Source organism: Xenopus tropicalis, chromosome 5, assembly GCF_000004195.4.
Source record: "Xenopus tropicalis strain Nigerian chromosome 5, UCB_Xtro_10.0, whole genome shotgun sequence".
In the NCBI taxonomy this organism is placed as follows: Eukaryota; Metazoa; Chordata; class Amphibia; order Anura; family Pipidae; genus Xenopus; species Xenopus tropicalis.
In genome coordinates this window covers 44,914,004-44,941,910 of record NC_030681.2, presented here as the reverse complement: position 1 = coordinate 44,941,910, position 27,907 = coordinate 44,914,004, and the positions used below count along the sequence as shown (strand labels likewise).

The 27,907-nt window shown below is 41.3% G+C and overlaps 1 protein-coding gene across 1 annotated transcript in view; it reads right to left on the bottom strand.

The window, feature by feature from the left end:
- Positions 1–15,341, bottom strand: part of akap12 (A-kinase anchoring protein 12) — a 62,095-nt gene extending 46,754 nt beyond the window's left edge. Inside the window, exon 1 of the mRNA XM_002934453.4 lies at positions 14,911–15,341. Within this exon, the coding sequence (XP_002934499.1) occupies positions 14,911–15,027 (117 nt within the window). The 5' untranslated portion in view covers positions 15,028–15,341. The remainder of the gene's footprint in view (positions 1–14,910) is intronic.
- Between the last annotated feature and the right edge of the window lie 12,566 nt (positions 15,342–27,907).

The window sequence follows — 27,907 nt, the reverse complement described above, 5'->3', positions numbered from 1 at the left end:
TATTTTCAGAGCTAAAATAAAACAGACATCGATCCAGGCAGCCACTCCCTAATCTCTCCCCAGCCTTGTGTATCTTCTCCTTCATGTCATATCAGCTAATGGATGGGTGTCCTTGGACAAGGGGCAGTGCAGTCGCAGTGATGGCTTAGCTAGGCATTACAGCAAATCTGCAGTGCCTTTGTTTTTATTAGAAGCACTAATTCAGCAGCCTCTCCTGCTGAACCAGCAAAAAATCTTCTTTTTTCAAAGTGTGAAATATAGTCCTGCATCTGTGGCGTGATGCATCTTTGGTGCAAGTTATAACTATGATATAAGAAGGATTTTAAAAGATTAAAACTGTTTGTATGCTTCAAAGCTCTGCACTGGGGGTCCGTAGCTGCGATTGATGGGGGAGGCCAGGGGAAGGGAAGTGCCCAGGGTTTCAGGCTGGGCCCACCAGGTTATTCCCGGTGTCCTGCAAGTCCAGTCCGACCCTGTCTAAGTATTTCTGCTGCTTTTTTCTAGTTACAAAATAAAGTGATAACAAAGTATAAAAGTAAAAGCAAACATGTATCTTATTTTTTGTACAACTATCTGAAAGCAATCAGGCAGGACTCTAAGTACAGACTATATCTTAGACAGCAGACAAGCAAACTACTGCATACATATAACTATGTCAATGCAAACAGACAACAAAACAACACACTCCTAAAAGCAATACTGACACCTTCGATGAAGTCAATATTTCTCCCATATTTCAATCCTTACAAAGGCAGTTGCTGATAGCTGCTGAGCTGTAGATGACAAGTAGAAGGGACTCATGTCCTGTAGCGTAACACTCACTTAAAGAGGCTCAGAGGAAACATCAAGTGACTACAGTAATACTCAGGAAGTGACCCCCAGAATAAATAAGGTACATTTTAGGATTACACTTTTGGGCAAACAGGCAAAACCACATCTTAGCTGTAGCAGTAGTGATTTTAATTGCTAAATTTATACATTTCTTTATAAATGTTCACTAGGTACAAGTATATTTTGCACAGAGAGCCTTTTTCGAGTGCTATAGGTTGGTTGAGTGCAATAGGTTGGTTGCTATAAGCTACTAGACCTTGTGCAAACATCAAAAATCGTGAATACAATCATTCCCCTTTAAGAAAACCTTCTGAACAGTGATCATCCCTATCCCAAGTTGACAATTCATCTAGTGCTTTATTCCTTCTGATCAGTCCACTGTGTAGCATAATTGTTAGCTTCCATTCCGCCCTCATATATGAAGGCCTTTTTCCCTGACAAAAAGGGAAATTCTAGGGTCAATAAGGAGGGCTGCAAGGTATGTTAAAAGAAGGTCAATTCGTACAGGGTGTAACTGCTAAGCTAAATACACAGGTAACATTCACCCCATCATGCTTTATGGGTTTATCTTATGTTTACCATGAAACAGTGGCTAAAGTGATAAATATATATAAAACTAAAACTGATGTACATGCATTAGTGCAAAGCAGCTAAGCAACTCAAAACATGTTGAAGGCAAATATCAATTTGAAGACTGAGCAGATGAGAAAAGTACATTGACCCCTCCAAAAAGACACACTGTTGTTTGGTTGCACAATTCCCCTCCTTATAACTCTACATAATCTGCTTTCAGAAGTGAAAAGGCACAAAGAACCAGGGCTTCTTTAAGGTATGCACCAGCCCAGGGCAACAATCTGATTGGTAGGAAAGATATAACCTGTAACAGGTATACCTAAATAAAATAAAGCAGACTCTGGTCTCTGCTGATTGAACAACCATAAAAAGTCATAAAAGTGGATACACTGTAATAACACAAGATTAAAAAAAATGCATTTACAAAATTGATCAGGTTTTTGTTAGAAAGATCCCTTGGGGCATATGTTCCAGGAGTAAAATAATGAAAATAATATACAATGCTGATGATGTAGAGCTCCTCCGATCAGTTAAATTAGGGATCTACCATTTCTAGCACATGCTTTCGTCAAAAGTTATACCAGACAATAGTCTGATGGTGGGCCCCATATCCTAGAGGGTCCTGGGCAAATGCCCCTTTTGCCTACTTGTTAAAACAGTTGGTCATAGAACCCATACGTCAACCTATTTTGGTAAGGCCACTTAATCAATATTCCTCTTACACTGATGCCAGTGGAGTGTTTGAGGGATTCCTATCAATAAAGCTCTGGTTATAATGCCTCTATTGACCTGGGTACAGCCCATTTGCACTTCTATGACATATGAAGTCTAGCTCAAAAATCACTTACTGTGCTGCCTTCACTTCTGTTACATAACCCTGGATGCACACCATGCATTATTGACTCTCAAGCAATTGAAGCAAGGTTGCTTTCACTGTATGTACTGTATGGAGCTATATATATTGATTCAGGCTAGCCTAAAGTACTTTGTAGAACATACTTATCCCCAGGAGTTTAGTGATGCTCCCGTTACCTGCCCTTTTATTTAGGGCTAGAGGGCGTTATTTAAATCTTAAGAACAAATATTTGACCAATCACAGACCAGACAGGCAGAGAAGGACACAGCTTGTACAGTTTTAACCTATCTCAAATGGATTTGCCTTTTATGTTGGGTATGCCCTCCTTCAGGGTCACTAATTTTTTTTACTATATCACTGTGCGGCAGACCCCCCTTTTAATAATTTGATGTTACAAACGTCTGTGGGGATGGAACCTTCAGTACGTCCTCTACAGAACTGCAGTACTTATTCCTACCAGCACTAAGGCATCTTGTTATGAAAACCAAACTCTTCTGGCTGCTGGCAGCATTAACTATACAGAAGGGCAATTCTAAGTTTTCCCTTGGGAAAATGTCTATCTTTGGCATTTCCCTAAAAATCTTCACATCTGGTATTTCCTCCTACTTCGCAATGTGTTTTGCACAATGTCTTCGTCTGTTCTAAAGATGTACTTAAAGGTTGCTTCAGTTTCCTTTCATAAAAAGTAAAGTCCGAGGAAAAAAAGAAAACTAAAATGTCCAGTGTGTGATGAGATAAACGGCAAGTCACTGTAAATCAAATCAACAAGCAGGGACGTACAGTATTAGCGCATTTAATTAAGCACAACACTCTGACCTCACGCTCAACAATTCCCACATATTGGAAGTTTTCACATAATTTGACCGTGACCACCCATACAAAGTCGTGGGTCAAACTGTTAGAAACAATTTTATGACCAATATGACATTGAAAATGGAACAAGAAATATGCTTTGTAACTTTCTGGGAACATCTTGAAATGGAAAGTACATAGTGATGTGTTCCAAGTTTTTAAAATGTTTCTTTTTTTTGTGTCTTGAGGATATATCTCAGTTTTTCACACTGAGGTAAAGCAGAAGCGTTGCCCAAAACACTTTAGACCAGTTCCACAGAGAGGCAATAAAACTAACGCAACGTACGTGTAACTAATTTGGAGTTAAAGGAGAAGGAAAGAAAATAAGTACAAGGGCGTTAAAAATGTTAGGCACCCCCCAGTAATTGTAATCACTTTCCTGATTCCCCAGGCCAGAGCCCCTGTTAGCAGACAACTGCCCCTACCTGCTTCTTTCCTTGCACCACGTGCATGCGCAGTAGAGTAAAAAACTGTAATTTAACAAAAACACCGTTTTTTTTTTACTTTACTGTGCATGTCTTGGCACGGGGATCATGAATACTGAATAAGTAAAGAAGATGATCGCTCACTTCCATTTACACTGCGTCAGTGCAGTTTTCTACTAAGAGGAGGGCAGGCCTAGTGGTTACAATCACTGGGGGTGCCTAATATTTGGTGAATAAACCTTTCCTTCTGCTTTAAACAGCAATTGTTGTGTTTACACACCTTTTTGCACTTTCAATTTATTTTTAAACAGGAAAACAGGCCCCCTTGATATATCATGGTTCAAATAACAGAAAAGCTCATTCTTCTAGGCTGTATGCGAGAAAGAGTCTTTCTGCCCAATTTGCAGGTACTACCTAAAGCATACATAGCTTTTTTCCCCCAAAAGTTGCTTTCCTACTCTTTTAGGAGAAATATAGCAGAATTAGCAAACAAATGTCTCCGCTGACATTCAATGGCTTGACTTTCAGCATGAGTATGAAGACACACAGAGCTACTTTGTAGCAGCTACTAGTGATGAGCAAATTTGTGCCGCAGAAAATGTTGTGTGTCAAAATTGTGTCAAATTTTTGATGTGCGCAAGTTTTTTTGACGCACGTAATTTTTTTTTATGTGCGTAACAATCATTTTTTGACGTGGTCAACAATTTTTTTGACGTGCTGCAAAATTTCTTGTGGAAAATTTTGTCACCCGTTTCGTGAACAATCCGCCAATGGTGAAACGCGGAGATTTGCTGCAAATCCATGCCTGGCGAATTATTTCACCCATCACTAGCAGCTACTAAAACACATGTAGAGGCAGTTATCAGTCAATGACCAGCATTGTCTATATTTGTAGCCGTGAAAAGTAGCTGCGTGAAAAGTAGCTGCTACAAGTATCTCTGTGTATTTTCACCCTTAACTGTATTGCTTTGCATTTGCTGTCCTGCAGAATAGTTGATCTCTACAGAATAAAATTCCATTATATTTTTATAATTTGCTACTCCAGGAACATATGGGCAGATCAGTTGGCTCCCACTAGGGAATAAAGTAATGTGTAGATGTACAGTATTTTCTCTTAAAAGTGCTTTGGAATATGTGGGTGTTATATAAATAAAAAATAATAACACTAAGAAACCAGTGGCATTTGGGCAGCTATGTGTGAACAGATATGAAGTAGAAAACAAGCTCCTGTAAATTTACTGCTGATATCCCAAAAAGGCTATTTGAGACTGGGTGCATGCAAATAGCTGTTATAGTTAATGGGGGACTGCTTCCTCCAGCAGGATTTGTCATCCTGTATTGGCTTGTGTTACTCTCAGTCAAGCCTAGCCCTGAGAAAGGCAAAGACAGGTATGGTTGAGGTTATAAGTGATAAACAATGACTTTTCAGTATGAACAAACATAAGAAACAGAGAGTGCACCATCAGTTATCTAGTTCCGTTGTCAAAGCAAAAACTTCCTTAACAAGAGTGTCAAGCAAATCACGAGCAAGAGTTTATTAATAAAACTATGTTAATATGTTCCAGCTTTCTCTCCTAATTCTAGACTACTGAAACAGTGGATCTTACCGTAACCTTCTCCAGACCATGTCCATTATTTGGTCCTCTTGTCTCGCATGACCTCTCCTACAAACTAAACAGTCCACTCTAGGTACCTGTTTTTTCACACTCTTGACATCTCCATCTACTTGTCTCTGACCATGTTCTTTTCCCATATTATTTTACAACTCCCTATTCAACAAAAACATATATATCAACATTGACAGTTGATATCTGAATCTGACAACTTCTTTCCTCTTCCTCATGGGCCTAGGTGATCATTTTACAAATCCCTACCTATTATACACTCACATTTATGACATTTCTCATGTTGTTTTTTCCTATCCATTGCTGTAAAAATACATAGTTTAATGCCAAGACCCTTATCCACCCTATCAACCCTAATTCCACCTGCTCTCCTACCACTTTACCAACTGTATACATTACAAGCGATAACATAAAATGTCTTTCTTCAATGGTTAATAGTATAAACTGTGAAATTACGTAAATAAAGTTATGTCGTTATATATATAAAGGTTTCTTTATTAAATCATGAGCATTATTTTTCAAAAGCTACACAAGCTTCTTTTGAATGCCATGGTCCTCATGGATAGGAAAAGCTCTACCAAGAGAGGATTGCTTGGGAGCATACACAGAGTGATTACTGCATGTCAGTGCAAGCCTCTGATATAGACCATTTACCCGTTCAAATATATGGGAGGCAGCAGTAGCTAAAGAGCGGGGTTTAAGCTGGCCATACACACACCAACAACATTGTAAACCTAGTTTGGTATCTGTATATATATATATATATATGCAGCAACATGAGCAGCACACCATAAGTTTGAGATGTCCCATACTGGGACTTTCATCAGGGATCATCATAAAAAGAACTTTTCTTAATTTATTAATCATAAAAACCATGAAAAACACTAATATAAAACTTTGCTTTCTAAAAGATGGCGAGGTCATGTAGAAGTGAATGGGAGCTGCCCTAGGCAAATTGTAACAATTATTTAATTCCAGGTTTTGGTGGTTTTCTGGGTTTTTCATTGTAAATCCACAAAGAAAATGTAAAAACCAAACAGATTGTGGTTTTCGTGTTTTTTTGTCTTCATTCTGCATTTCAATTTGGTGTGCATTTTTAGTGGAAATGGGTTTAATTGTAGTACAGAAACCTCTAAAACCACGAAAATCAGAATGTTGATAAATCTGCCCCTAAGACTTTCTAGCCCCCAGTTACATCAATGTATGGGAACTTAATATTATCCACTGCTTTAATTGGGTATGCAACATTGCTACAAACAAATAGCAAAGCTTTGGGGATTCATTTATGAAAGACTGACAGGAATAGATGATTTTATTTGCTATATGCCTTCTGCTTTCCAAAATTCCATTTGTTGTTTGCAGTAGTGCCAACTTCAATGTCATGAGCACTCAGGGGCCAACACAGAGAATGGATGTAAGCAGTAACCATAGCTGACAGAAATCAGCGTAAGAAATGATAGATGGTTCTTACTATCAAGCATTTTCCTTAAACCATCTTACCACAACTAGAAAAATGTACAAAATCAGTTGTGAGATAATCAGTTTTCAAAGTAACTTGTTTTTGCAGGTCCTATACCCTACCTACAAATATATTTATGAACTGCATTTACTACATTGTTACACCTCTGCTAGCATTTTTATGTAATCTCCTGTACATGTTACATTATATCAACATAGCAATCCTTAACTGGTCACAGGTAGCCAATTCATTTTCAACTATACAATGCTATCATGCCTCGAGAGCTTGGGCTCATCCACTATTAGCTTTTCCTAAAAAATTATACAACATTATAGGGGAGCTATAGATGGTGATAAGGAAGCCTAAAGCCAGCCAGCCTGGGCAGGACATAAATTGCAAGCTGAGTTACAGGATAGATCTAGGGATAAAGAAAATAAGAATGAACAATTATATGTTCAGCTTTGTCTGTGTGATACTTCATATAATGTTATTGTTTCTTATATTAAACAAAGCATTTTCTCATTCTTCATGATTATTTCGCCGCTGAAGGTCATTTTATTACAGGCTTCGCATAATGCTGCCTTGTCAACGCAATCATGGATGCTGATACTTGTACAAATAAAAGTAAATATGCAGATAAAGATCCTAGCACTGAATAACATATACCATAATAGCTGCAGCAATTTGAAGCTGCTTGGTCAATTGCCATTAAATAAGGCAGATCAATTAAGTATGCTAATGTATTGCTTTTCACAGCAAGGTACTAACCACATGGTGGTAAACATGTCCTCAGTAAGATTACCTTACCTCTGACATGAGAACTAGCAAATTAACTGTGCCTTATTCATTGTATTAGATTTCAACCCATTTATTCCATGTTAGAAATATTTAAAAAAGTACAAATCTTTTCATCATTTTTTAATCACTGCTAATGCACCAATCTATATATTGCTTAAGCTTTATGGGCATGTTGTTAAATTATTAAGAATGACAATAACACCACCGCCATCACTTACAGCTAATGGGCAGACAGTTAGTAGGCTGCAGTGAGGCGCCCAGCAGATTTACAGTGCAGTTCTTTAGCTCTTCAGGCAGAGCTGCTGCATAGGACTTATTTCCAAGAATACTCTGGCATTCCTGGCATTCTTTCCCTACTGAGACGAAGGGGATATTTATCAGGATCTATGCCACAAATGGCTGGGAATCTAGAGCCTCCACTTCCCAGAGAAAGTTTAGATAAAGCTCTCAGCTGGGCCTCGGGGCTAACAGCCATTTCACACAGGAGGCTCTTTGATTCGGATCCAAAAGAAAAGGCAGGATTGTACAAAACTGTTACAAATTAAGGCTCACAGTGGTGTAGTGCTCTGTAATGCTTTGTAGGGCCCCTCCACTGAAACTGGGCTTCCTTTATTTCCTGTTTATTGTAAACTGCAGTGTCTGCTTCAGAGAAACACTAGTACTCTCTCCAAGACACAGAAGAAATAATGAAAAAAGTACCAGGCTTCTGACTGAACAAAGAATGCTATTAGATGTATTCATGTCTAAACATATAAAGCAGGACAAAACACTTGGTTATGTTCCTGAAGGGAAAAACAGACACCAAGAAACAAATAACTGTTATAAACCCTGCACAATATGTTGGAGCAATATAAATACATATTAATAATATTGGGAATAATATTTTTCCTTTATAAAAAATTAATTGATATTAGGAATCACTGAGGACATCAAGGAACTTATTTTACAACAGGTTGTATATTGTTTTTTTTTTTAATACACATGTTTCAGTGAGTCATGTGACAAATTACATCACTGAGCACAGATGATGTTTGATGATGTCACTGATCACCTATATCCTTATAAACTGTGCATAGTTATGTCATCAGTTAAAATCTGTGCTGTTCGGTAAATTTTTTATATGATTCACTGAAATTTTTGTATTTTGTATTATAAGAAATAATTTACCCCTGTTGTAAAATATGAGACTATTAGAAGTCATCTCAGAGTTCCATGACCTGCATAAAAGCACTTGGCCTTTGCCCTTTTGCCTTATTATGGTCATGGAACTCCTCAATGGCTTATATTATTCCTATATTTCACAGTATGGGGTGCATTTTGACTATATAATTCTGTGCAGCTTTGCTGTTGATTGTCAGCTGGTTGACCCCAGTTTGTTGTTCCAGATTATTTGTACATTGAATCTGGGGGTGTTATGTTTAGGTTTTCCAAGAGCTGAGAAAATATCATACAAATCCCTATGGTATTCGCAGGGACAAAAGTGTTCAAGGGCTTGCATTGCAGTCTACCTCCAAGTAGTTTGGTTTTTTTTTGCAATAACTTATCCAGGTCTTGCATTTTAGCCCATATTTCTATATGCTGCCATATGGGATATTAAGTCATATTATATTACAAACCCCATCAAAATATTTTACATTATTTTTAACCTCTAATCCCTATTTGCCTACAGCAAAGGCAAATACATGGGCATTTACAATTGCAGTCAAGTACCTTAGCTTTTTGTATATTCCACCATGGGGAAAGGGAATGCAGTTCTAAATGCCCCTGTGAATGAGCCCTAAAAGTAACAACAGAAGATTAGGGTGAGAGCCCATGGGGACCTTAGTCACCAGTGATTAAATATATGCTACTGCAGATGAGTAATCTCTCCGAAATGTCCTCCCACTGGCAATAATGTGAATTCCCCACTATACATAACCCTTTTGTCATTTATATTGAGTTTTCATGAGATAACCATGAGATCATGGTTTTCTTGCTACAATAGTAAGACTAAAGACCAAAATAACCAAAAAAGTCAGGTCAAATTAGCTCCTAGGCTCCTTTGGGAGCAAGGCAAAGAAGTGCTACAAGTGCTGTGATACCATTGTTAGCTGTGCCCTTACATAACACCTTTTTATCCAAATGCACCTCTACATTCTTTATTTAAACACAAGCGATATTTTATAAATGGAGTAGAATGTAGTCAACTCTTATAGAGAGTTAAAGGACAAGGAAAGGCTAAGTCACTTGGGGGTGCCAAAATGTTAGGCATCCTCATGTGACTTTAATTGCCTACCTTTTACCCTGGGCTGGTGCCCCTGTTAGGAGAAAACAGCACCAGCCCGGGGTACCTGTAGCGAGCGCTTCCTTCTTCCTGCTTCGTTTTGCCGGCAAAGTCCCGGGACCGGCAAATGCTCATTATAGTGAAATGCCGACTTCTCTGTTAAAGTTCGGCTTTTTCACTCTACTGCGCATGCGCGCGTGAGCGAAGCAGGACGGAGGAAGCGCTGCAGCTACCCCAGGCTGGTGCTGTTCTCTCCGAACAGGGGCACCAGCCCGGGGTACAAGGTAAGCGATTAAAGTCACTTGGGGGTGCCTAACATGTGTGAATGCGTACTAGCGCGCCCTGCCAAGAACCCACCTGAAACTCCGCCCACTCCTTCTAACGCGCGTAGGCTTCTAATTGGCTGCACCCGGGCTGCACCCGCGCAATCGCGCATGCGCACTCGTGGGGGGGCGGGGGTGGCCTCGGGGCGCCGAAAAGTTAAATCCGGCCCTGATTAAATGTACACAATGCTTTCAGGTGCCAGACTCTAAGAATACCTTTTAGATTGCATTTAGTCTCTACCAACTACATAACAGCCTTAAATACCCTACCCTGTAATTCCACCAAATAAACCACTATAATTCCATATCTTAATTATAACTTGAAATCAGTTCTCCTGCTTTTGCAACAACTACAACTACCTGGCTTTGCTTTATAATAAACTTTGGCCTGTTCAAGTTATTTACAACCTTTTCCTAGAAAAAAAATCTTCCTCTTAGAACATTTCCCTGACCAACTTAGTATTCCTTTTTCTAACATCACACTAACATCACACTACACCATGTGCAGAAGCATCATGAAAACATCACTTCATAAAGTGTGAATGCGTCTATGTATTAAAGACAAGGAGACTTTGGCAAATGCAAGTATCATTAAATGCAAAATGCCTCCATTTTTTAAACATCTTTTTGTGTACATGCGTATTCCCTTCTGGTAAATGACTAATTTTGTGGTGTATTTACAATTCCCTGGCCTCTAGTAATCCTCGCTAATTTGCAACAGGAAGCTCCGTTTCCACATTTCAGCTTTTCATCTCAGTTTGCAAAGCTTAAAGAGCATTTTGAGGGTGCAGAGAGATCAGCAGCTGTAATAGCTGGCAGCAGAAGGGGATTTTGTGGTCTAAAGTTTGCAGAGGAAATGTGTTTTACAAATCATGGTTAGCACATGGATTCGATTCTTTTACTCTGGCTGAATTCTGAATGGAGGAAGAATATGACTGTAAACATAACAAAAAGATATATGGACCCATTAACTTACATTTAGCCAACTGCCTCAGTTAGGAACCCATAGTAACTAGATTTATGCATTTGGTATTCCACCTGCAGCAGACTATCACAATGCTAATTGCTTATTGGTTACTGCATTTAGTCACCAGACTTTTCAAAGATAAGTACCAGATTATTTATCCATTGCTCCATGACATAATGGCAGCATGTTTCCTACATACAAATTAGCAGCATTCAGAATAAGAGCCCATTACCAATTACCATGGAACTATATATGATCAGAAGATTTATATGCCCGGTCCATGGCATGCTTGGAAGAATGTAATGTTGTTTTCAGTAGTGTAGTTTTAGGGGAGGGCATTCTACTGGTACCGCCTATCTAAACTCCTCATGTCCCAAGACTTGCTGGATAAGAATACACTTTCTGTATGAGATTTGTTATTCAGTAAAATGAGAAAATATTTAAAGGCTTTGCATCCTTGCAATAGTAACACAGTACCAGAGTAAATCAGTTTGGACCATATGGAGTTTATCTCGATGTGCAAATGGTTGGTGCCTTAGAAATGTTATCATAAACTTGCTGAAACATCTGTAATGGAAAATGTATTAACTCACAGCTAATTCATTATTAGCAATGAAGCAGAAGGCAAGGGAATGTACACTGATTGGTTTCTTCTTTGTCTGTGTTTGTAACAATGTTGCTCAGATTAGTAGTATTCATTATAAATCAATTATCCGTGTTGTCCTCCCTTCTATATTTGTATTTAAGCAGGTTCAGTCTACAGCAGAGATCCCCAACCCTTGTTACATAGTTACATAGTTACATAGGGTTGAAAAAAGACCAGTGTCCATCAAGTTCAACCCATCCAAGTAAACCCAGCACACACAACCCACACCTACCAATCTATACACTCACATACATAAACTATAAATACAACCACTAATACTAACTGTAGATATTAGTATCACAATAGCCTTGGATATTCTGATTGATCAAGAACTCATCCAGGCCCCTCTTAAAGGCATTAACAGAATCTGCCATTACCACATCACTAGGAAGGGCATTCCCCAACCTCACTGCCCTCACCGTGAAAAACCACCTACGCTGCTTCAAATGGAAGCTTCTTTCCTCTAATCTAAAGGGGGGGCCTCTGGTGCGTTGATTGTTTTTATGGGAAAAAAGAACATCCCCCAACTGCCTATAATCCCCTCTAATGTACTTGTACAGAGTAATCATGTCCCCTCGCAAGCGCCTCTTTTCCAGAGAAAACAACCCCAACCTCGACAGTCTCACCTCATAGTTTAAATCTTCCATCCCCTTAACCAGTTTAGTTGCACGTCTCTGCACTCTCTCCAGCTCATTAATATCCCTCTTAAGGACTGGAGCCCAAAACTGCACCGCATACTCAATGTGAGGCCTTACCAGGGACCTATAAAGGGGCAAAATTATGTTCTCATCCCTTGAGTCAATGCCCTATTTTATACAAGACAGCACTTTATTTGCTTTAGTAGCCACAGAATGACACTGCCTGGCATTAGACAACTTGTTATCAACAAAAACCCCTAGATCCTTCTCCATTAAGGATACCCCCAACACACTACCATTCAGTAGATAGTTTGCGTTTATATTATTTCTACCAAAGTGCATAACTTTGCACTTATCAACATTGAACCTCATTTTCCAGTTTGCTGCCCAGTTATCTAATTTTGTCAAATCGCTCCGCAAAGCGGCAGCATCCTGCATGGAACTTATAGTTTTGCACAATTTTGTGTCATCAGCAAAAATAGAAACAGTACTGTCTATGCCCACCTCCAGGTCATTAATAAACAAATGAAAAATTGGAAAAAGTGTTGGGGTGCAATACAAGCATAGTTAAAGTTCCTGGGGTTGCAAAGACTACTGTTCTACTTAGCAATATCTCCTATTCCAATGCAAATTTAATTAAATATATGGTATAAAAACTGCTACTCTCTTTCTGTATAGATTTGAATTCTATGACTGAATTAGTAATTTAGTGGTTAGCAGAGTAATGGGTTCTCATCAATACTGCATTTTTACAGATGCACTCCAGCACTGTCTCTGGCTCCTCTGAATATCCATTAACTGTGGCTCACACCGACACACATTATGCTGGCAGCCCTAGCGTGCTGGCTCAGCATCCATCAATAAGTTTATTGCTCAATCCCCTGGCAATTCCTTGAGGAACACGTCAAACAAGTTTGTAAAAAGAAATCTCAACTGAATACCAATTAGCCTGTATCCTACGATAAAATCATTTGCTGTTCTCTGATATGTAAATGTGCAGATAGTGGGAATGTCTGCAGGCTGTGCACCGTTAGCTGTTGGGTTGATGGGATAAGGTGAGGGGAGCATTGTCCCACAGCTGTCAGTCCTTTGGGGCAGGGAATGATTTCTGTGCGTATGATGTGTGACGTCCCAATCTTTTGCACTATAAATCATAATGCATAGGTTTGGGGCTCAATATATCATATATTAGAAATATACAACTTGGCCCTGGAAATTGCAGTTGTGGGCAAACCAATGAAAGAATATAATAAATGTGTGTGTATATATATATATATATATACACTGCAGGCATCTCTAGCAACAAAAGGAAATCGTTAGTGTGTTTGGAAAATTAACAATTAAGTCTTTGGAGTTTGTTTTGATAGAAATGAATGCCATATAAACAGATTGCTGATTCACACTTAATAAGATAATGAGATAATGGTGCAGAGGACGGCGCCCCTATGCAGTCCACTCGCAGGCGGAAGATAAAGGAGAATCTGATCTCCACGTGCTGTAACCTTGAGGGTGGGGAATAACAATGCTGGATACGCAGGGAGCAGGCACACAGGACTGCAGGAGAGGCTGGGGCTGGGCATAGCCACACAGCACAGGGATTAGCTCTCACATCTTACACTCATCTTCTTTATAGCTCTTATTAGCCCTCTCAAGCATAGGAAAGTGGATTAGGTAAATCTAATACAGGGTTTTGTCACTGACGGTATTTTGGTCTCCAGCTTCTCAGTGTCTATGCAGAAAACAGCAGAGTATGGATGTTTTAGTCTCTTTCCCTCTCTCTCATAAATAATACACACTGGTATGTACAAAATGGGAATGACCCTGATTTTGTTGCAATCTTGTTTTGGTTTCCTACGCATTTTTTAGCAGATGTGGAATATACAGAGATTTCGAAAGAACTGAAAACTACAGGTTAACTATGAGTCTCCCAGAGAGAACTATTGTCTGTTCCACAGTCATTCCTCATTAATGCACTTTAAGAAACAAATGCACCCCTATCCCAAAGCACAAACTGTGCCATATACAATCACTTGTCCTTTATCATTCCCTCAGGAACAAATGCACCCTCTCTCCCAGTGCCCACCCTGTATCAGTTCTATACAGCTATTCTCTTTCTTTTTTAATTCCCCTCACTTTCCCAGTGCCCACCCTGTATCAATTCTATACAGCCATTCTCTTTCTTTTATAATTCCCCTCACTTTCCCTAATGCACACCCTGTATCAATTCTATACAGTCATTCTCTTTACTTTATAATTCCCCACACTTTCTCTAATGCCCACCCTGTATCAACTTTATTCTGTCATACATTTTCCTTTCTCATTCAGGAACAAATGCACCCACTCTCCCATTGTACACTTTCAATCAACTCAATCCCATCATACAGTTTCCTTTATCATACCCCTCAGAAATGCATCCCCTGCCCCAGTGCCCAGCCTGTATCAATACCATTACTGTATTTCCAGTAAGTGACATGCAGGTTCCACACTTTCCCACCTGAGCACTGGATATTGAATGCAGGCACAATCCCCAGGTGTGAGCACACAGGTGGGGCAGCCATAGCCAAGCCCACCCTGCAGCAATGTGTGAAAGGCGCACAAGCTCCTCAGACATACTTATACAAAAAGGTAGATTTTGGGGGAGTCAAATGCCTTACCTCAGGGGCACCTTCACTTGCTGCATCCACACTGGGCACATTTTTCTCAAGATCTTCCTGCTTCTCAGCTTGCTCTTCCTTGGTCTTTTCACTGACCTGCGAGGTAGCAGCTCCCATGGTGCCTGAGTCCCAGCTCTTCACTCTCTCCTTGGGACAGTAGCTCCCTGTTGGGATTCTGATTAATTCTAGTCCCTTTATATAGATGTAATATATAGTGCCTTAGAGAAGGAGGACACCCCCTGCTCCTGACAGAACACCTAGAGATCTGCAGCCTGACTAGAATAATGTGGCTGTGACCCAGGCTGAGAGGGGTCAGAGTTATCCCATCCAGGGGAAAGAAGAATTCCACAAAGCCTTCCTTCTCAGCTCTCCTTGTTTAGAGAAGATGCTGGCGAGCTGGCTGACAGCACACTAACTTGTACACCATTGGTTTGGGTCTTATTTTTTAGGTGTGAGCCTGTCATATTCCTCCCTAGCCCTCCCTCCTCTGCTTTACTCCATCACATGAGCCTCTCAGAGCCGACACGCCTTGCAGCAGCAGCAGCAGAGCGGACACAGAGCAGTCGAGAAGGGACAGAGGCAGCAAGGAGGAGCTCTCTCATGGCACTGTACCAAAAGCCAAAGACTTTCACTATATCATAGCAGAGAGGGAGGTAGCTGTTTAATAGCTAACATATATTCTCCTGCTAGAAAAAACTCCTAAGAGGTTGATCAGTGCATAGTATCTATTTTTCCTGTAAATTGTATAGCTTAACCTTTAACCCATTCAGGACTGCCATCAGAAACAACATTTTCCTACTAAGTACAAGTGTAACAGTCAGGGCCCCTCTGCCATAGTAAATATTTCCATCCAGGCACCCAGCAAGGTTTGGAACTCCTACAGTTGTACCCCCAGTACCCCACAATGGCTTCCCTGAACCTTTTGGTTCCCAGATTCATCTTAAACCTTCTGAGATTCACTTCAATGTGTCTGATGCTACCAAATCTAACCCTACTTCATCTATTTAAAGTAAGAGGTGCTTATGTAATATAATGTAAAAGAACAGTTAGCAGGTGCATAGATGGATGGCTGAGGATGATGGGAGTTTGAATTCTAAACAATTTACATTACAATAAAAATGCCTGGTGGAAAATCGGGCAGATAACGATCGGCAAGTTTAAAAATCCTATTGCGCTTTTCTCTCTTTTAATTTCTTACTCGATCCTCTTTTCCTTTTTTTCTTTCTGATACGTCTCAGTACCTTTATATTTGATACTGATGCAATCCATGGCATCACCAATGAAACATATGCTGAAACTGTGAATTTGCATTTGAAATGCTGTAACGTTACTTACTTTAAGTTTCATTTATCTGCTTCAATGGTAAATCCTGTGGGGGCAAGGATTGTATCGGCTTGTTTCCTCACCCTGATGGCCTGCATTCCTGTTGCTATGGTGGGCATATTGGGGAAAGGTCCAATTGATTTACAACCTTGCCTTTTTTCTTAAGGGGCACCTGCTTCTCATATTGCAGGAGTAGCACAATCACAAGTTACTGGGACACACAGCAGAATTTTGGTCCTTGAACCCAAGCAGTTGCAGGAGCTTTGTGCAACTACATAAATTGTTTTACACAGGACTCATTAAAAAATTGCTCAAAGTGCACTATTTTGATTTTATATGTATTTGATCTATTTATATGTTCTACATATCTAGCAGTCTGTTAAACAAGGATAAAGGAAGTTTTAGCTTCATTCCAAACCATTTAAATTACAATCGCACCACTCCTTCTCCAACAGCCAGTAGGTATGTGGCTGCTTACAATAGGTAACAAAGCTGCCTTTTTGTTCTTGTATGTGTCTGAGACCTTTGTCAGGATTAGAGGCAGAATTGGTCTGATGGCAATAACTGGGACACCAGGATCAAGTATCAGAATCAGATTCAGTTATCAAAATCAGGGATCAGGACCAGATTAGAATCAGGGATCAGGCTGACAGTCAAGATAATATGTTTTTTAATTGGTCCTGACACTTAATGATGTCACTACAGTATTTGGGCACCATACATGAGCAGGGTCGCCAGTGGGCCCCGGCAGCCCAGCCTGACCTTTGCCGGCACTCCCCCTACTGACTGTTCCTCCCCTGACGCGTTCAATTTATATGTGCTCGGGGAGGACGTCGGGTATGGGCCCTACAGGGGGTTAGGGGGGCCCTGGGGGGGGGAGGGGACACGACTGGCGGGGGCACCTGCTGGACCCCTGGGGCGGGAGCCCCGGTGGGCGCTGCACCCCCCAGTCCAACCCTGTACATGAGACATATACAGTATTATATGCTATCCTCTAGTGTGTTAGATTCCCTCAGCTCAGTATATTTCAAATACACCAGGCTTCCTTCCATACTGGAAAACAAAGCAGAAATGTTAATGCAGTGCAACCACTGATTTGTTTTATAGAAATCAATAGTTTGCTTCTCAGTGCCAACCAATATGCGCACTGAGACTGACAAACAGATATTAACTGAAAATTTTTATTTCATTCCTTGGCAGCATCGGAAGTTTTGAAATTTGTCTGGAAACCAATGGGTTCAGGGCAGTCATCAGTGGAGTAAAGGCAGTGTGGTGCATAAATGGTACTTCAAATTCATAAGTGGTGCTCAGAGTAACATTAGCACTAAAGCATACAAAAAGGCTGTACCCAAGAGTATTTTGTGAATTTTTTTTACTACTTTTACATTAATTGTTTTTATTCAAGTTTTATTTCATTTCATCCCCACCTAGTGCATCTTATTTCATTAAATCCCATGTCCCGCTTAGCATTTTCAACCCCTAGGTGTCATGACATCAGAAGTCACCATTCCCAGAGTGCCTGAGTTTGCCTGCAGAACACAGACACCACATTTGAATCAATTCAATTGAAACTGAATAGAAATTCAAGATGAAATGTAGATTTGTAATGGCTGCAAGCTGCACTAGATTTTACTGAATCAGATGTCATTTTAAAACCCATGTCCCATACTGGAATAGTGTTTAAAGCACTGGAACACTAGAAATGCATTAGGTATTGAGCATTTCGACACATGACCACAAGCTGCTGACCCATCACCACTCATGATAGAGTAACCCTAAGGACAATGCTGTGAACCACTACAGTAAATGCAAACTCTCAGAAATGAAGTTTTCTTGAGTCAAGTCACTCCTCGACACTAGCTAAGGCTAATACTATATTAGTGTTACACAGGAGAGCTGCATTTTCTGGTAGGGGAATGGCATTGTGCAATATCTTGCTTATAGCCAGCACAATCTATCTAACACAATGGTATTTATTTACACTTGTAAAACTAGTATTGGTGGTGCAGCCAGTCACCATGAGTTTTTTTGCCTGTCCCTGGCATCAAAATCCATTTCCAATGGAAGCTATTTAGTTAATTAGGGCCCTGGCCTGGACTTGGGATGGTATTTCATCAGCCTTGTTGGTAATGTACCTAACGGCAGTATTTACCAGCAATACTTGTCACGCCCCCACCCCCTTTCTGCTCTGCCCATTAATTTATCACATTTAAAAAAGGTGGCAAGCCAAGCCTGGAACGATGCCGAATGGGCTGTTGTAATATGCCAAACAGTCATTGTTTATTGGACCTGTGAGGGGTCCAGTCTTGACCTGATAGGACCCCTAACCTAGAGAGACATAGAAAGGAGTGGCTTAGAAAATGAGGTTAGAAATGAGAGACAGTATGCTGAAAATATACTTTGTATTTAAAGGAGCTTGAGATGGAAATTGACACTCAAGGTTAGGGGAAATCAAAAAATATGTGCCTTCAGAATGTCGTAATTCAGCTTGCATTAATGAGGAAGAAGCACATAAGTGCATTAGAACAGTGATACCACTACCAATATACAGGGGAGGGTTAATGCTATAGTAGAGATGCCATTCTGGCAAACTTTTTTTTTTTTTTTTTAAATGTACCCAAGCTGTCGAGCTGCTCATGGGTCATAATGATCTTTTTTTTAAGATCCAAGTTTTCAAAAAGTTTTCTTAATTTAAATATAAAGATCCATATTATTGTTTGAATGTGTAGTGTCAGTGAAAGTATTGGATTTGAAACAAAAAAAGAGGCTTACTCATCCTGCTAATAAAGTCACTCACTCCTGTAAATCATGGGTTTACTCGGATGGGTTGAACTTGATGGACAATGGTCTTTTTTCAACCCTATGTAACTATGTAACTATGTAACTATGTGCATCCCATCATAACAGCAGTGTATTAATCTACAAATTGATTTTTTTACAGAAATTTAATACTTATTGCTAAAAGACAAGGATTCTCTGAAAAAAAAAATCTACTTAGCAGTGAAGTCAGATAGATGCAGTGACCCAATCAGTCAGTGAGTCAGATCTCAGAGGTTTAGGTTCAAGCTGCCTTTTTGTGTACCATTAGTTGGTCTGGTTACCCTTCAGTCCATAAGAATTTAAAGATGCATACAAACACTGTTACGTTATATTGGTTATATACTGTTATGTTATACTATGTTACTGGTATTTCAGCTGTCTGCCTTCACATCTTAGAGCCCCCCTGGTTTGGAAGAAACAGAATGAAAGACAGGAAACCCTAGGCACCATATCATTTTCTGAATACTCTTTAGCAGTTACATCAAAATCTAGTAGTCACCACTTTTTGCTTTTTTACCTGCAATAGGAAGTAACAAATCCTCAGTATGTATCTGTAACTCATAACTGTAATAGTGCATATTTTGGAGTGACATTGCCAGGTTTAGGATGACTCTAAAGTCTACAGTGGGTGACCTACAGTACTTTCTACTGAATCATACAATTGATGCTATAGTCACTAAAACTGTAATAAACTGCTGGCTAGCAGTGGGTTAATACTTCTGCTGTGTTAGTTCAGGTACAGATACACACTGGAACTTTTGATATATTTATTAGAACATGGCAGGTAGATCTGGCCTGCTCCATGCTTGCTCTCAGCTTAACAGGAAGCACACAACAGGAACAGGAATATCATCATCATCAATTAATGGCAAAACAGCAAGAATGCCATTAACCAAAATGTCTATACAAGCAGGTTACTACATTCCTCCCTTTTTAGCAAAAAGTAGATCTCAAAAATATATATATATTATATATATGTAACCAACAGTTATAACTCAGTTCTAAACATTTTAAGGCAGAAATGTCCAAGTTAACAATAACATAGTGGCATTATAAGTCCAGTCTGTCAGGAGCCTTGCGTGCCCGTATCGGATACCTCCGTTCACCCTCAGAGGCTGTAGCACTGGTTGAATTAGATGGATTGTTGGCATCTGGTAATTCCTGTGAGGGCGCTACAGGTACTTGAAAGTCAATGGTAGAAAATGAAGGAGGTACAGGTGACACACTCTTATCTGGAACCAGATGCTCCACATGGACATGAATATGACGATTACCAATTTGAACCTCATACGTCAGGGGACCCCTTCTATGGCAAATGGTCCCTGGAGACCAAAGGCGCCCTGAGTTTCGGAAGTCTCGAACCAAGACCTTATCACCTGGGTAAAAGTTTCTGATTCTTTGTCTGGAGCTATTATGTGCTTTGACTTGTTGCTTCTGATGTTTCTCCATTGTATCAGCTAAAGAGGGTTTAAGCAAATCCAACCTGCTTCGGAGGTGCCTCTTTAAAAACAGTTCCGCTGGGGTACTTTCAGTGACTGAATGTGGCGTATTCCTATAATTAAACAGAAAACGGCAAAGTCTCAACTCTCCTGTAGTGCGAGCGGACTCACTGGCTACTGAGTGTTTCATCCAGGCTTTTTTAAATGTCTGAACAGCCCGTTCAGCAGCACCATTTGAAGCTGGGTGATAAGGTGGAGTTAATTTGTGCCTGATACCGTTTTGTTTCAAGAAGTACTGGAATTCCTGAGATGTGAACTGAGGTCCATTATCTGAAACCAATTCCTTTGGCAGACCATAGGATGCAAACAAATTACGAAGCAAGGTAATCGTTTTCTCGCTTGTACTCGTTTTAGTGGGTAACACCTCCAACCACTTGGAATAGCTGTCTATAACCACAAGAAATGTTTGCTGGTTTATTTCGGCATAGTCAATATGGATTCTTTCCCACGGCGATGTGGCCCATGTCCATGGGTGAAGGGGTGCAGTGGGTGGCTGATTTTGTACAGAAGCACAAGCAGTACACTGACTTACAAAAATTTCTATATCTTGATCCAGGCCTGGCCACCACAGGTAACCACGAGCTCGTGCTTTCATCCTGTTTACACCTGGATGGCCTTCGTGAAGTTCATGCAAGAGCCTATGACGATATTTTGGGGGAATGACAACCCGTATCCCCCACAATAAACAACCTTGATCTATGGAAAGCTCATCTCTCTTTTCAAAATTAAGGATTTTGTCAGAGCTGTAGTTCGGCCAGCCTTTGGAAGTAAAGTCCCACACTTTTGCAATAAGAGGATCACGACTTGTTGCAGCTGCAATATCTTTGCAAGAAATAGGTAGTTCCTCTGCAAATGAAACTTGAAAAATGACACTTTCGTCATGAACATCTGTTGTATATGGGCACGGAAGCCGTGATAGAGCATCTGCATTCCCATGATCCTGAGAACGTCTATATACAATATCATAGTCATATGCCAATAGGAGTAGTGCCCACCGTTGCATTCGAAGTGCTGCCAATGTTGGAATTGCTGATTTTGGCCCAAGAATGGCCAGAAGTGGGTTGTGATCAGTGACCAGTGAAAACTTCCTTCCATAAAGATATTTATGAAATTTTTTTACTCCAAAAATAATACTTAGTGCCTCCCGCTCTATTTGAGCATAGTTGCGCTCTGTTTGTGTTAGGGTTCTAGACGCAAAAGCAATTGGATGTTCTTCTCCATTAGGCAGTATATGTGATATAACTGCTCCAACTCCGTAGGGTGAGGCATCACATGCTAATCTGAGTGGCTTACTATGGTCATAGTGTGCTAGCCACTTGCTGTTCGTTAGTCTTTGCTTTGCATCCTGAAATGCTTTTTCACACTCGGCTGACCAAGCCCACTTGGTATCTGTCATGTCTCCAGCACAGCTTCCATCATTTTTGCTGTTTATTGTACTCATTAGCAGTGAACTCCCTCTGCTGACTGTTTGCTGCAAATGCAAGTATTAATTTCCTGTGTGACCTATGACCTCATGGAACCACCACACTTCCTGCCATGTGATGTCTGCAATGCTTTGTGGGAGTACAGACTCCATTTTGTAGATCATGCTGCACAAGAAGCACACACTACCCATCTTCTCCCCATGGTAGCATCGCTGGTAAGGATTATGGTCATAAACCCTGGACTGAGCCACCATTAAAAGGCTGCCAGCTCCTCAGAGACACTGTGGCATATAATCAGATCCAGAAATGTTTTGTATGTTGCAGTTGTTTTGTGTTAGCGTATTTCCCATATACTCATTGTACTTTATCTCCTTTGTATTACAGTTTTACCACACATTTATTTCCACAATCACCCAGTAAAGTTCAACAGATTTACCCTTTGCCTCTTTATTGGAGTGTGGGAAGGTTTAGCTGTATGTCAAGCTACATACTACCTCAGGGTAACACGTGGTGAGGACAGAACAGTAAAACAGCGGCTATCCAGCGGGTAGAACTACTGTACCTAAACGCTTTACTGCAAGCGCAGTAAAACAGCAGCTATCCAGTGGGTAGAGCAGTTCAGAGGCTTCACTACAGGCTATAAAACAAGCGCAGCAAGAAAGCAGCTACAAAAGTGCAGTGTACCCCCACTAAACTGCAATAAGATATAGTGAATACACAGAGGCCTGCTATTTTGCAGCTACCTGCACTCAACTATACAGCCGTCCCTGCAAGGGCAAATACCCCGCAACAGCATAATGTCCCAGAAACGGACACCTTCGCTTACAACCAGGTCCCAGGTTTCTGGTTCCTCCCAGCGCTCGTCTGTTATTAATGCTGCCGCCATTGCCCGCGCAAAAGCAGAAGCAGCCAAGGCCCGCGCCTCCTTTGCAGAAAAGGAGATGGAGGCAAAAGTAGAATGGGCACGCCTGGAAGCAGAAAGAGCGCGCCAGGAAGCAGAAAGAGTGCACCTAGAAGCAGAGCGAAAAATAGAAAGCGGTCGCCTAGAAGCATTCCTAGAGAAGCTCAATATAGAGAAGGAAGCTGCAGCAGCCATAGCTGAAGCGGAAGCTCTAGAGGCAATCATATACCCTGACAGTGAAAGACACAGCAGGATGCCAGATCTGGAGACTGAGGCCCAAGACCCGCTACAGCGCACTTCTGAGTACGTCCACTGGCACTCCAAACAAGGTATGGGTTGTCTTTCAGCGCAAGAACCAGACCAACGAGCTACCCAGGAGCCAGACCAAGACTGCCATGCGACTCAACAAGTCAGCAGCAAGCCGCAGATCCACCAAAGAGACAACGCGGAGCAAAGTGATCCTGTCTACGGAACCTACGCCAACCAAGCACCTAAATCTATGGGTAACCCTCCAGCTGCCTCCTCTGCTATGTTAAAGCGGTATGTCACAAATCCGCCTAAAGGAGAGCCTCCAGACAGGTATGATTACACTACACCTTTTCACTATTACACTGGTCCACCCACCTACCCTGGTGCCAACCAGGCCACAATGGACTTTGCCAAGTTCTTTGCCCGGCGTGAGCTAATCACCAAAGGACTTGTAAAGTTTAATGACCGCCCAGAAGGCTTCAGGGCCTGGCGATCTTCCTTCCAAAACACTATCAGAGACTTAGACCTATCATACAGCGAGGAGATAGACCTCCTAATTAAATACTTAGGTACCGAGTCTGCAGAACATGCCAAAAGGATCAGGGTGATCAACATAAACCACCCACAGACTGGCCTCAAAATGATTTGGCACAGACTTAATGAGTGTTATGGCTCAGCAGAGGTAGTAGAGAATGCGCTCTTCAAAAGAATTGATGATTTCCCTAAAATATCTAATAAAGGTTACCAAAAACTTAGGGAACTAAGTGACTTATTAATGGAACTTCAGGTTGCTAAGGCTGAAGGGGACTTACCGGGACTTGCATTCCTTGACACAGCCAGAGGTGTCAACCCCATTGTGCAAAAGTTACCTTACAACTTGCAGGAGCGCTGGATGACACACGGGTCAAAGTACAAAGAAATGCACAATGTTCCTTTTCCTCCATTTACTGTGCTTGTAGACTTTGTATACCAACAAGCCAAGATGAGAAATGACCCCAGTTTTGACCTCAGTCTGCCACACACAACTCCCTTAGTGCTTAATGCTCGCAAAGCAGCAGTAACAGTTCACAAAACTAATGCTTCCCTTTCAGATTCTTCCCACAGATCCGCTGGTTCTACACGTGAAGAGACAAGGAGCAGAGACCCTGGTAAGCAGTGCCCCCTGCATCAAAGGCCTCATCCTCTCCTGAAATGCAGAGCCCTCAGGGAGAAGTCCATAGAGGAACGCAAAGCCTTCCTAAAGGAGAACAACATCTGTTACAAGTGCTGCTCATCAACAGCTCACCTCGCTAAGGACTGTAAGGTCAGTGTAAAATGCACAGAATGTGACAGCACACATCACAACACAGCTCTACACCCTGGGCCAGCCCCGTGGGTTTTACCTCACAACAATGGTGCCAGCAAGCATGGCGGGGAGGAAGGTAACACTGCTAAAGCTACACCAGAGGTCAGTTCACAATGCACAGAAGTTTGTAAAGGAGCAACAGGTGGCAAATCCTGCTCTAAAATCTGCCTTGTCAGAGTCTATCCAACAGGCCATAAAGACAGAGCGGTTAAGCTTTACGCAATCCTGGATGACCAGAGCAACAGATCTCTAGCCTGTCCAGCCTTCTTTGACGCATTCAATATCAAAGGCCCAAGCACTCCTTACTCCCTAAAAACTTGTGCAGGAATCACTGAGACAACAGGGAGAAGGGCATCCGGTTACCAGGTAGAGTCCATAGATGGACAGGTACAATTACCTTTACCAACCATAATTGAGTGCAACAGAATTCCTGACAATAGATCTGAAATCCCTACACCAGACGTAGCACAGCACCACGTGCACTTAAAACCTATAATGCACCTAATCCCTAAGCTTGACCCCAAGGCCCAGATACTGCTTCTCCTTGGGAGGGATATCTTACAGGTCCATAAAGCAAGGGACCAGATTAATGGTCCAAACAATGCTCCTTACGCACAGAAGTTAGACCTAGGATGGGTCATAATAGGAGACGTCTGTCTTGGAAGTGTGCACAAACCAGCTTATGTAAACAGCTTGCTCACAAACACACTAGAAAATGGACGTCCCTCCATCTTCCAACCATGTCACAATAGCTTCCTCATAAAAGAAAGGCCCTTTAATACAAACCTGACTCACACCCTCTTGAACCCCTTTGATGACAACGATGCTTGTGACAGTGATCAAGACCATCTGGGGTGCACAGTGTTTCATAGATCAAAAGAGGATAATCAGATAGCAATGTCTATTGAGGATAAACTCTTCTTAGAAATAATGGAGCAGGGGCTAGTCAAAAATGATGCCAACAGTTGGGTAGCACCTCTACCCTTTAGACCCCGGAGGCAACGCCTACCCAACAACAGAGAGGAGGCCCTAAAACGCTTCAACTCTCTCAAACGCAGCTTTCAAAAGAAACCAGAGATGAAAAGCCACTTCTTTACCTTCATGGGGAAAATATTTGAGAACAGTCATGCAGAGCTAGCTCCCACCCTCACTGACACTGAGGAATGCTGGTACCTACCAATATTTGGAGTGTATCATCCAAAGAAACCAGGACAGATTAGAGTGGTTTTTGATTCCAGTTCTAAGTTCAAAGGTGTCTCCCTAAATGATGTCCTCCTAACAGGCCCTGACCTCAATAACAAACTTCTGGGAGTACTCCTTCGTTTTCGCAAAGACTCTATTGCATTTATTGCTGACATTCAACAAATGTTCCACTGTTTTCTAGTAAGAGAGAAAGACAGAAATTTCCTGAGATTCTTCTGGTACAGAGACAATGATCCTTCCAAAGACATCACAGAGTATCGAATGAGGGTACACATCTTTGGCAACAGCCCTTCCCCTGCAGTTGCAATCTACGGGCTCAGACGCTCTGCTCAGGAAAGTGAGGTGGAGTATGGGTCAGATGTCAAGCAATTAGTTGAAAAAGACTTTTATGTAGATGACTGCTTAAAATCCTTACCCTCAAGTAAAGCTGCAATCTGTCTTCTCAAAAGGGCACAGGAAGCTCTTGCTTGCTCAAACCTTAGGCTTCACAAAATAGCTTCCAACAGCAAAGAAGTAATGCAAGCCTTCCCTTCTCAGGACCATTCAAATGACCTAAGAGACTTAGACTTAGGAGCTGACTCTTTACCTGTTCAACGGAGCCTTGGACTTCTGTGGGACTTACAGTCTGATACCTTTGCCTTCCAAGTAAATGAGGAGGAAAAACCCTTCACTCGCAGAGGTGTCCTGTCCACAATAAATAGCCTATATGATCCATTAGGATTTGCTGCTCCTGTCACTATACAAGGTAAAGCACTTTTAAGAGACTTAACAATGGAAACATCTGACTGGGATGCTCCACTGGCACCCGATAAAAAGAATATGTGGGCAGAGTGGAGAAGTTCTTTGACAACTCTTTCCAGCCTTCAGGTAACACGTCCATATGCTTCAACACCTTCTACAGAAATACAAAGTCAAAAACTGTATGTTTTCTGTGATGCTTCTGTTAAAGCCATAGCTGCTGTCGCCTACATTAGAACCGTGGACATCTATGGACAATGTCACATTGGGTTTGTTATGGGCAAAGCAAAACTTGCACCAATTCCAGAGCATACCATACCCAGACTGGAACTCTGTGCTGCTGTTCTAGCTGTGGAGCTAGCTGAACTTATTACAGCTGAGATTGGCATAGAGCTCAAAGAAACTGTTTTCTACACAGACAGCAAGGTGGTACTGGGCTATATCTACAATGAAACCAGAAGGTTTTATGTTTATGTCACCAACAGGGTACTCAGAATTAGGAGATCCACCTATCCAGAACAGTGGCACTATGTACCTACAGACTACAACCCTGCAGACCATGCAACCAGAGCTGTCACTGCAAGTCAACTTAAAAGCACATCTTGGCTCACAGGACCTGCATTCTTGTGTAGAACTGAACAAACTGCTTCTGAGAACAAAACATTCGAGCTAGTGGATGCAAATTCAGATGCTGAAATCCGCCCCCAAGTGTCTACATGTCACACAATAATCACTAACAACCAACTTAAATCCAGCAGGTTTAATAGGTTTTCAAGTTGGAAATCACTCGTCCGAGCTATCACCTGTCTGACCCACATAGCTCGCTCCTTCAAACATACCTCATCTAAAGATGTAAGTACCTGCAAAGGATGGCATCACTGTAAAAATGTCTACACAGTAGCAGAACGTCAACAAGCAAAGAATATCATTCTTCACACTGTACAACACGAGATTTATTCTAAAGAGATCAACTGCATAGCCAGGAGGATCCTCAACTCCATCTTCTTACAAGTAGGAACTGCAAAGCTCACCCATGAGTCTTTAACCACCTTCATGGCTGAAGTCTCAGCTATTATAAATGCTAGACCCCTTACTTCTGTCTCAAACGACCCAGAAGATCCTTTCTTGCTTACACCTGCCACTCTACTTACTCAAAAGACTGTAACACTGAGTGCTCCTTCTGGGGAATTTACTAATAAAGACTTGTACAAGCGTCAGTGGAGACAAGTACAGTGTCTTGCAAATACCTTTTGGGACAGATGGAGAAAGCAATACATCTCTACTTTGCAGCCACGGAACAAATGGCAAACCGCCAAACCAAACCTTAAGCCTGGTGACGTTGTTCTTGTGAAAGACTGCCAGTCACAAAGAAATGAATGGCCCTTAGGTCTTGTTGCCAAAACATTTCCCAGTGAGGACGGAAGAGTCCGCAAAGTTGAAGTTAAAATCTCCAAACAGGGAGAAACCAAATTCTTCTTCAGACCAGTATCTGAAC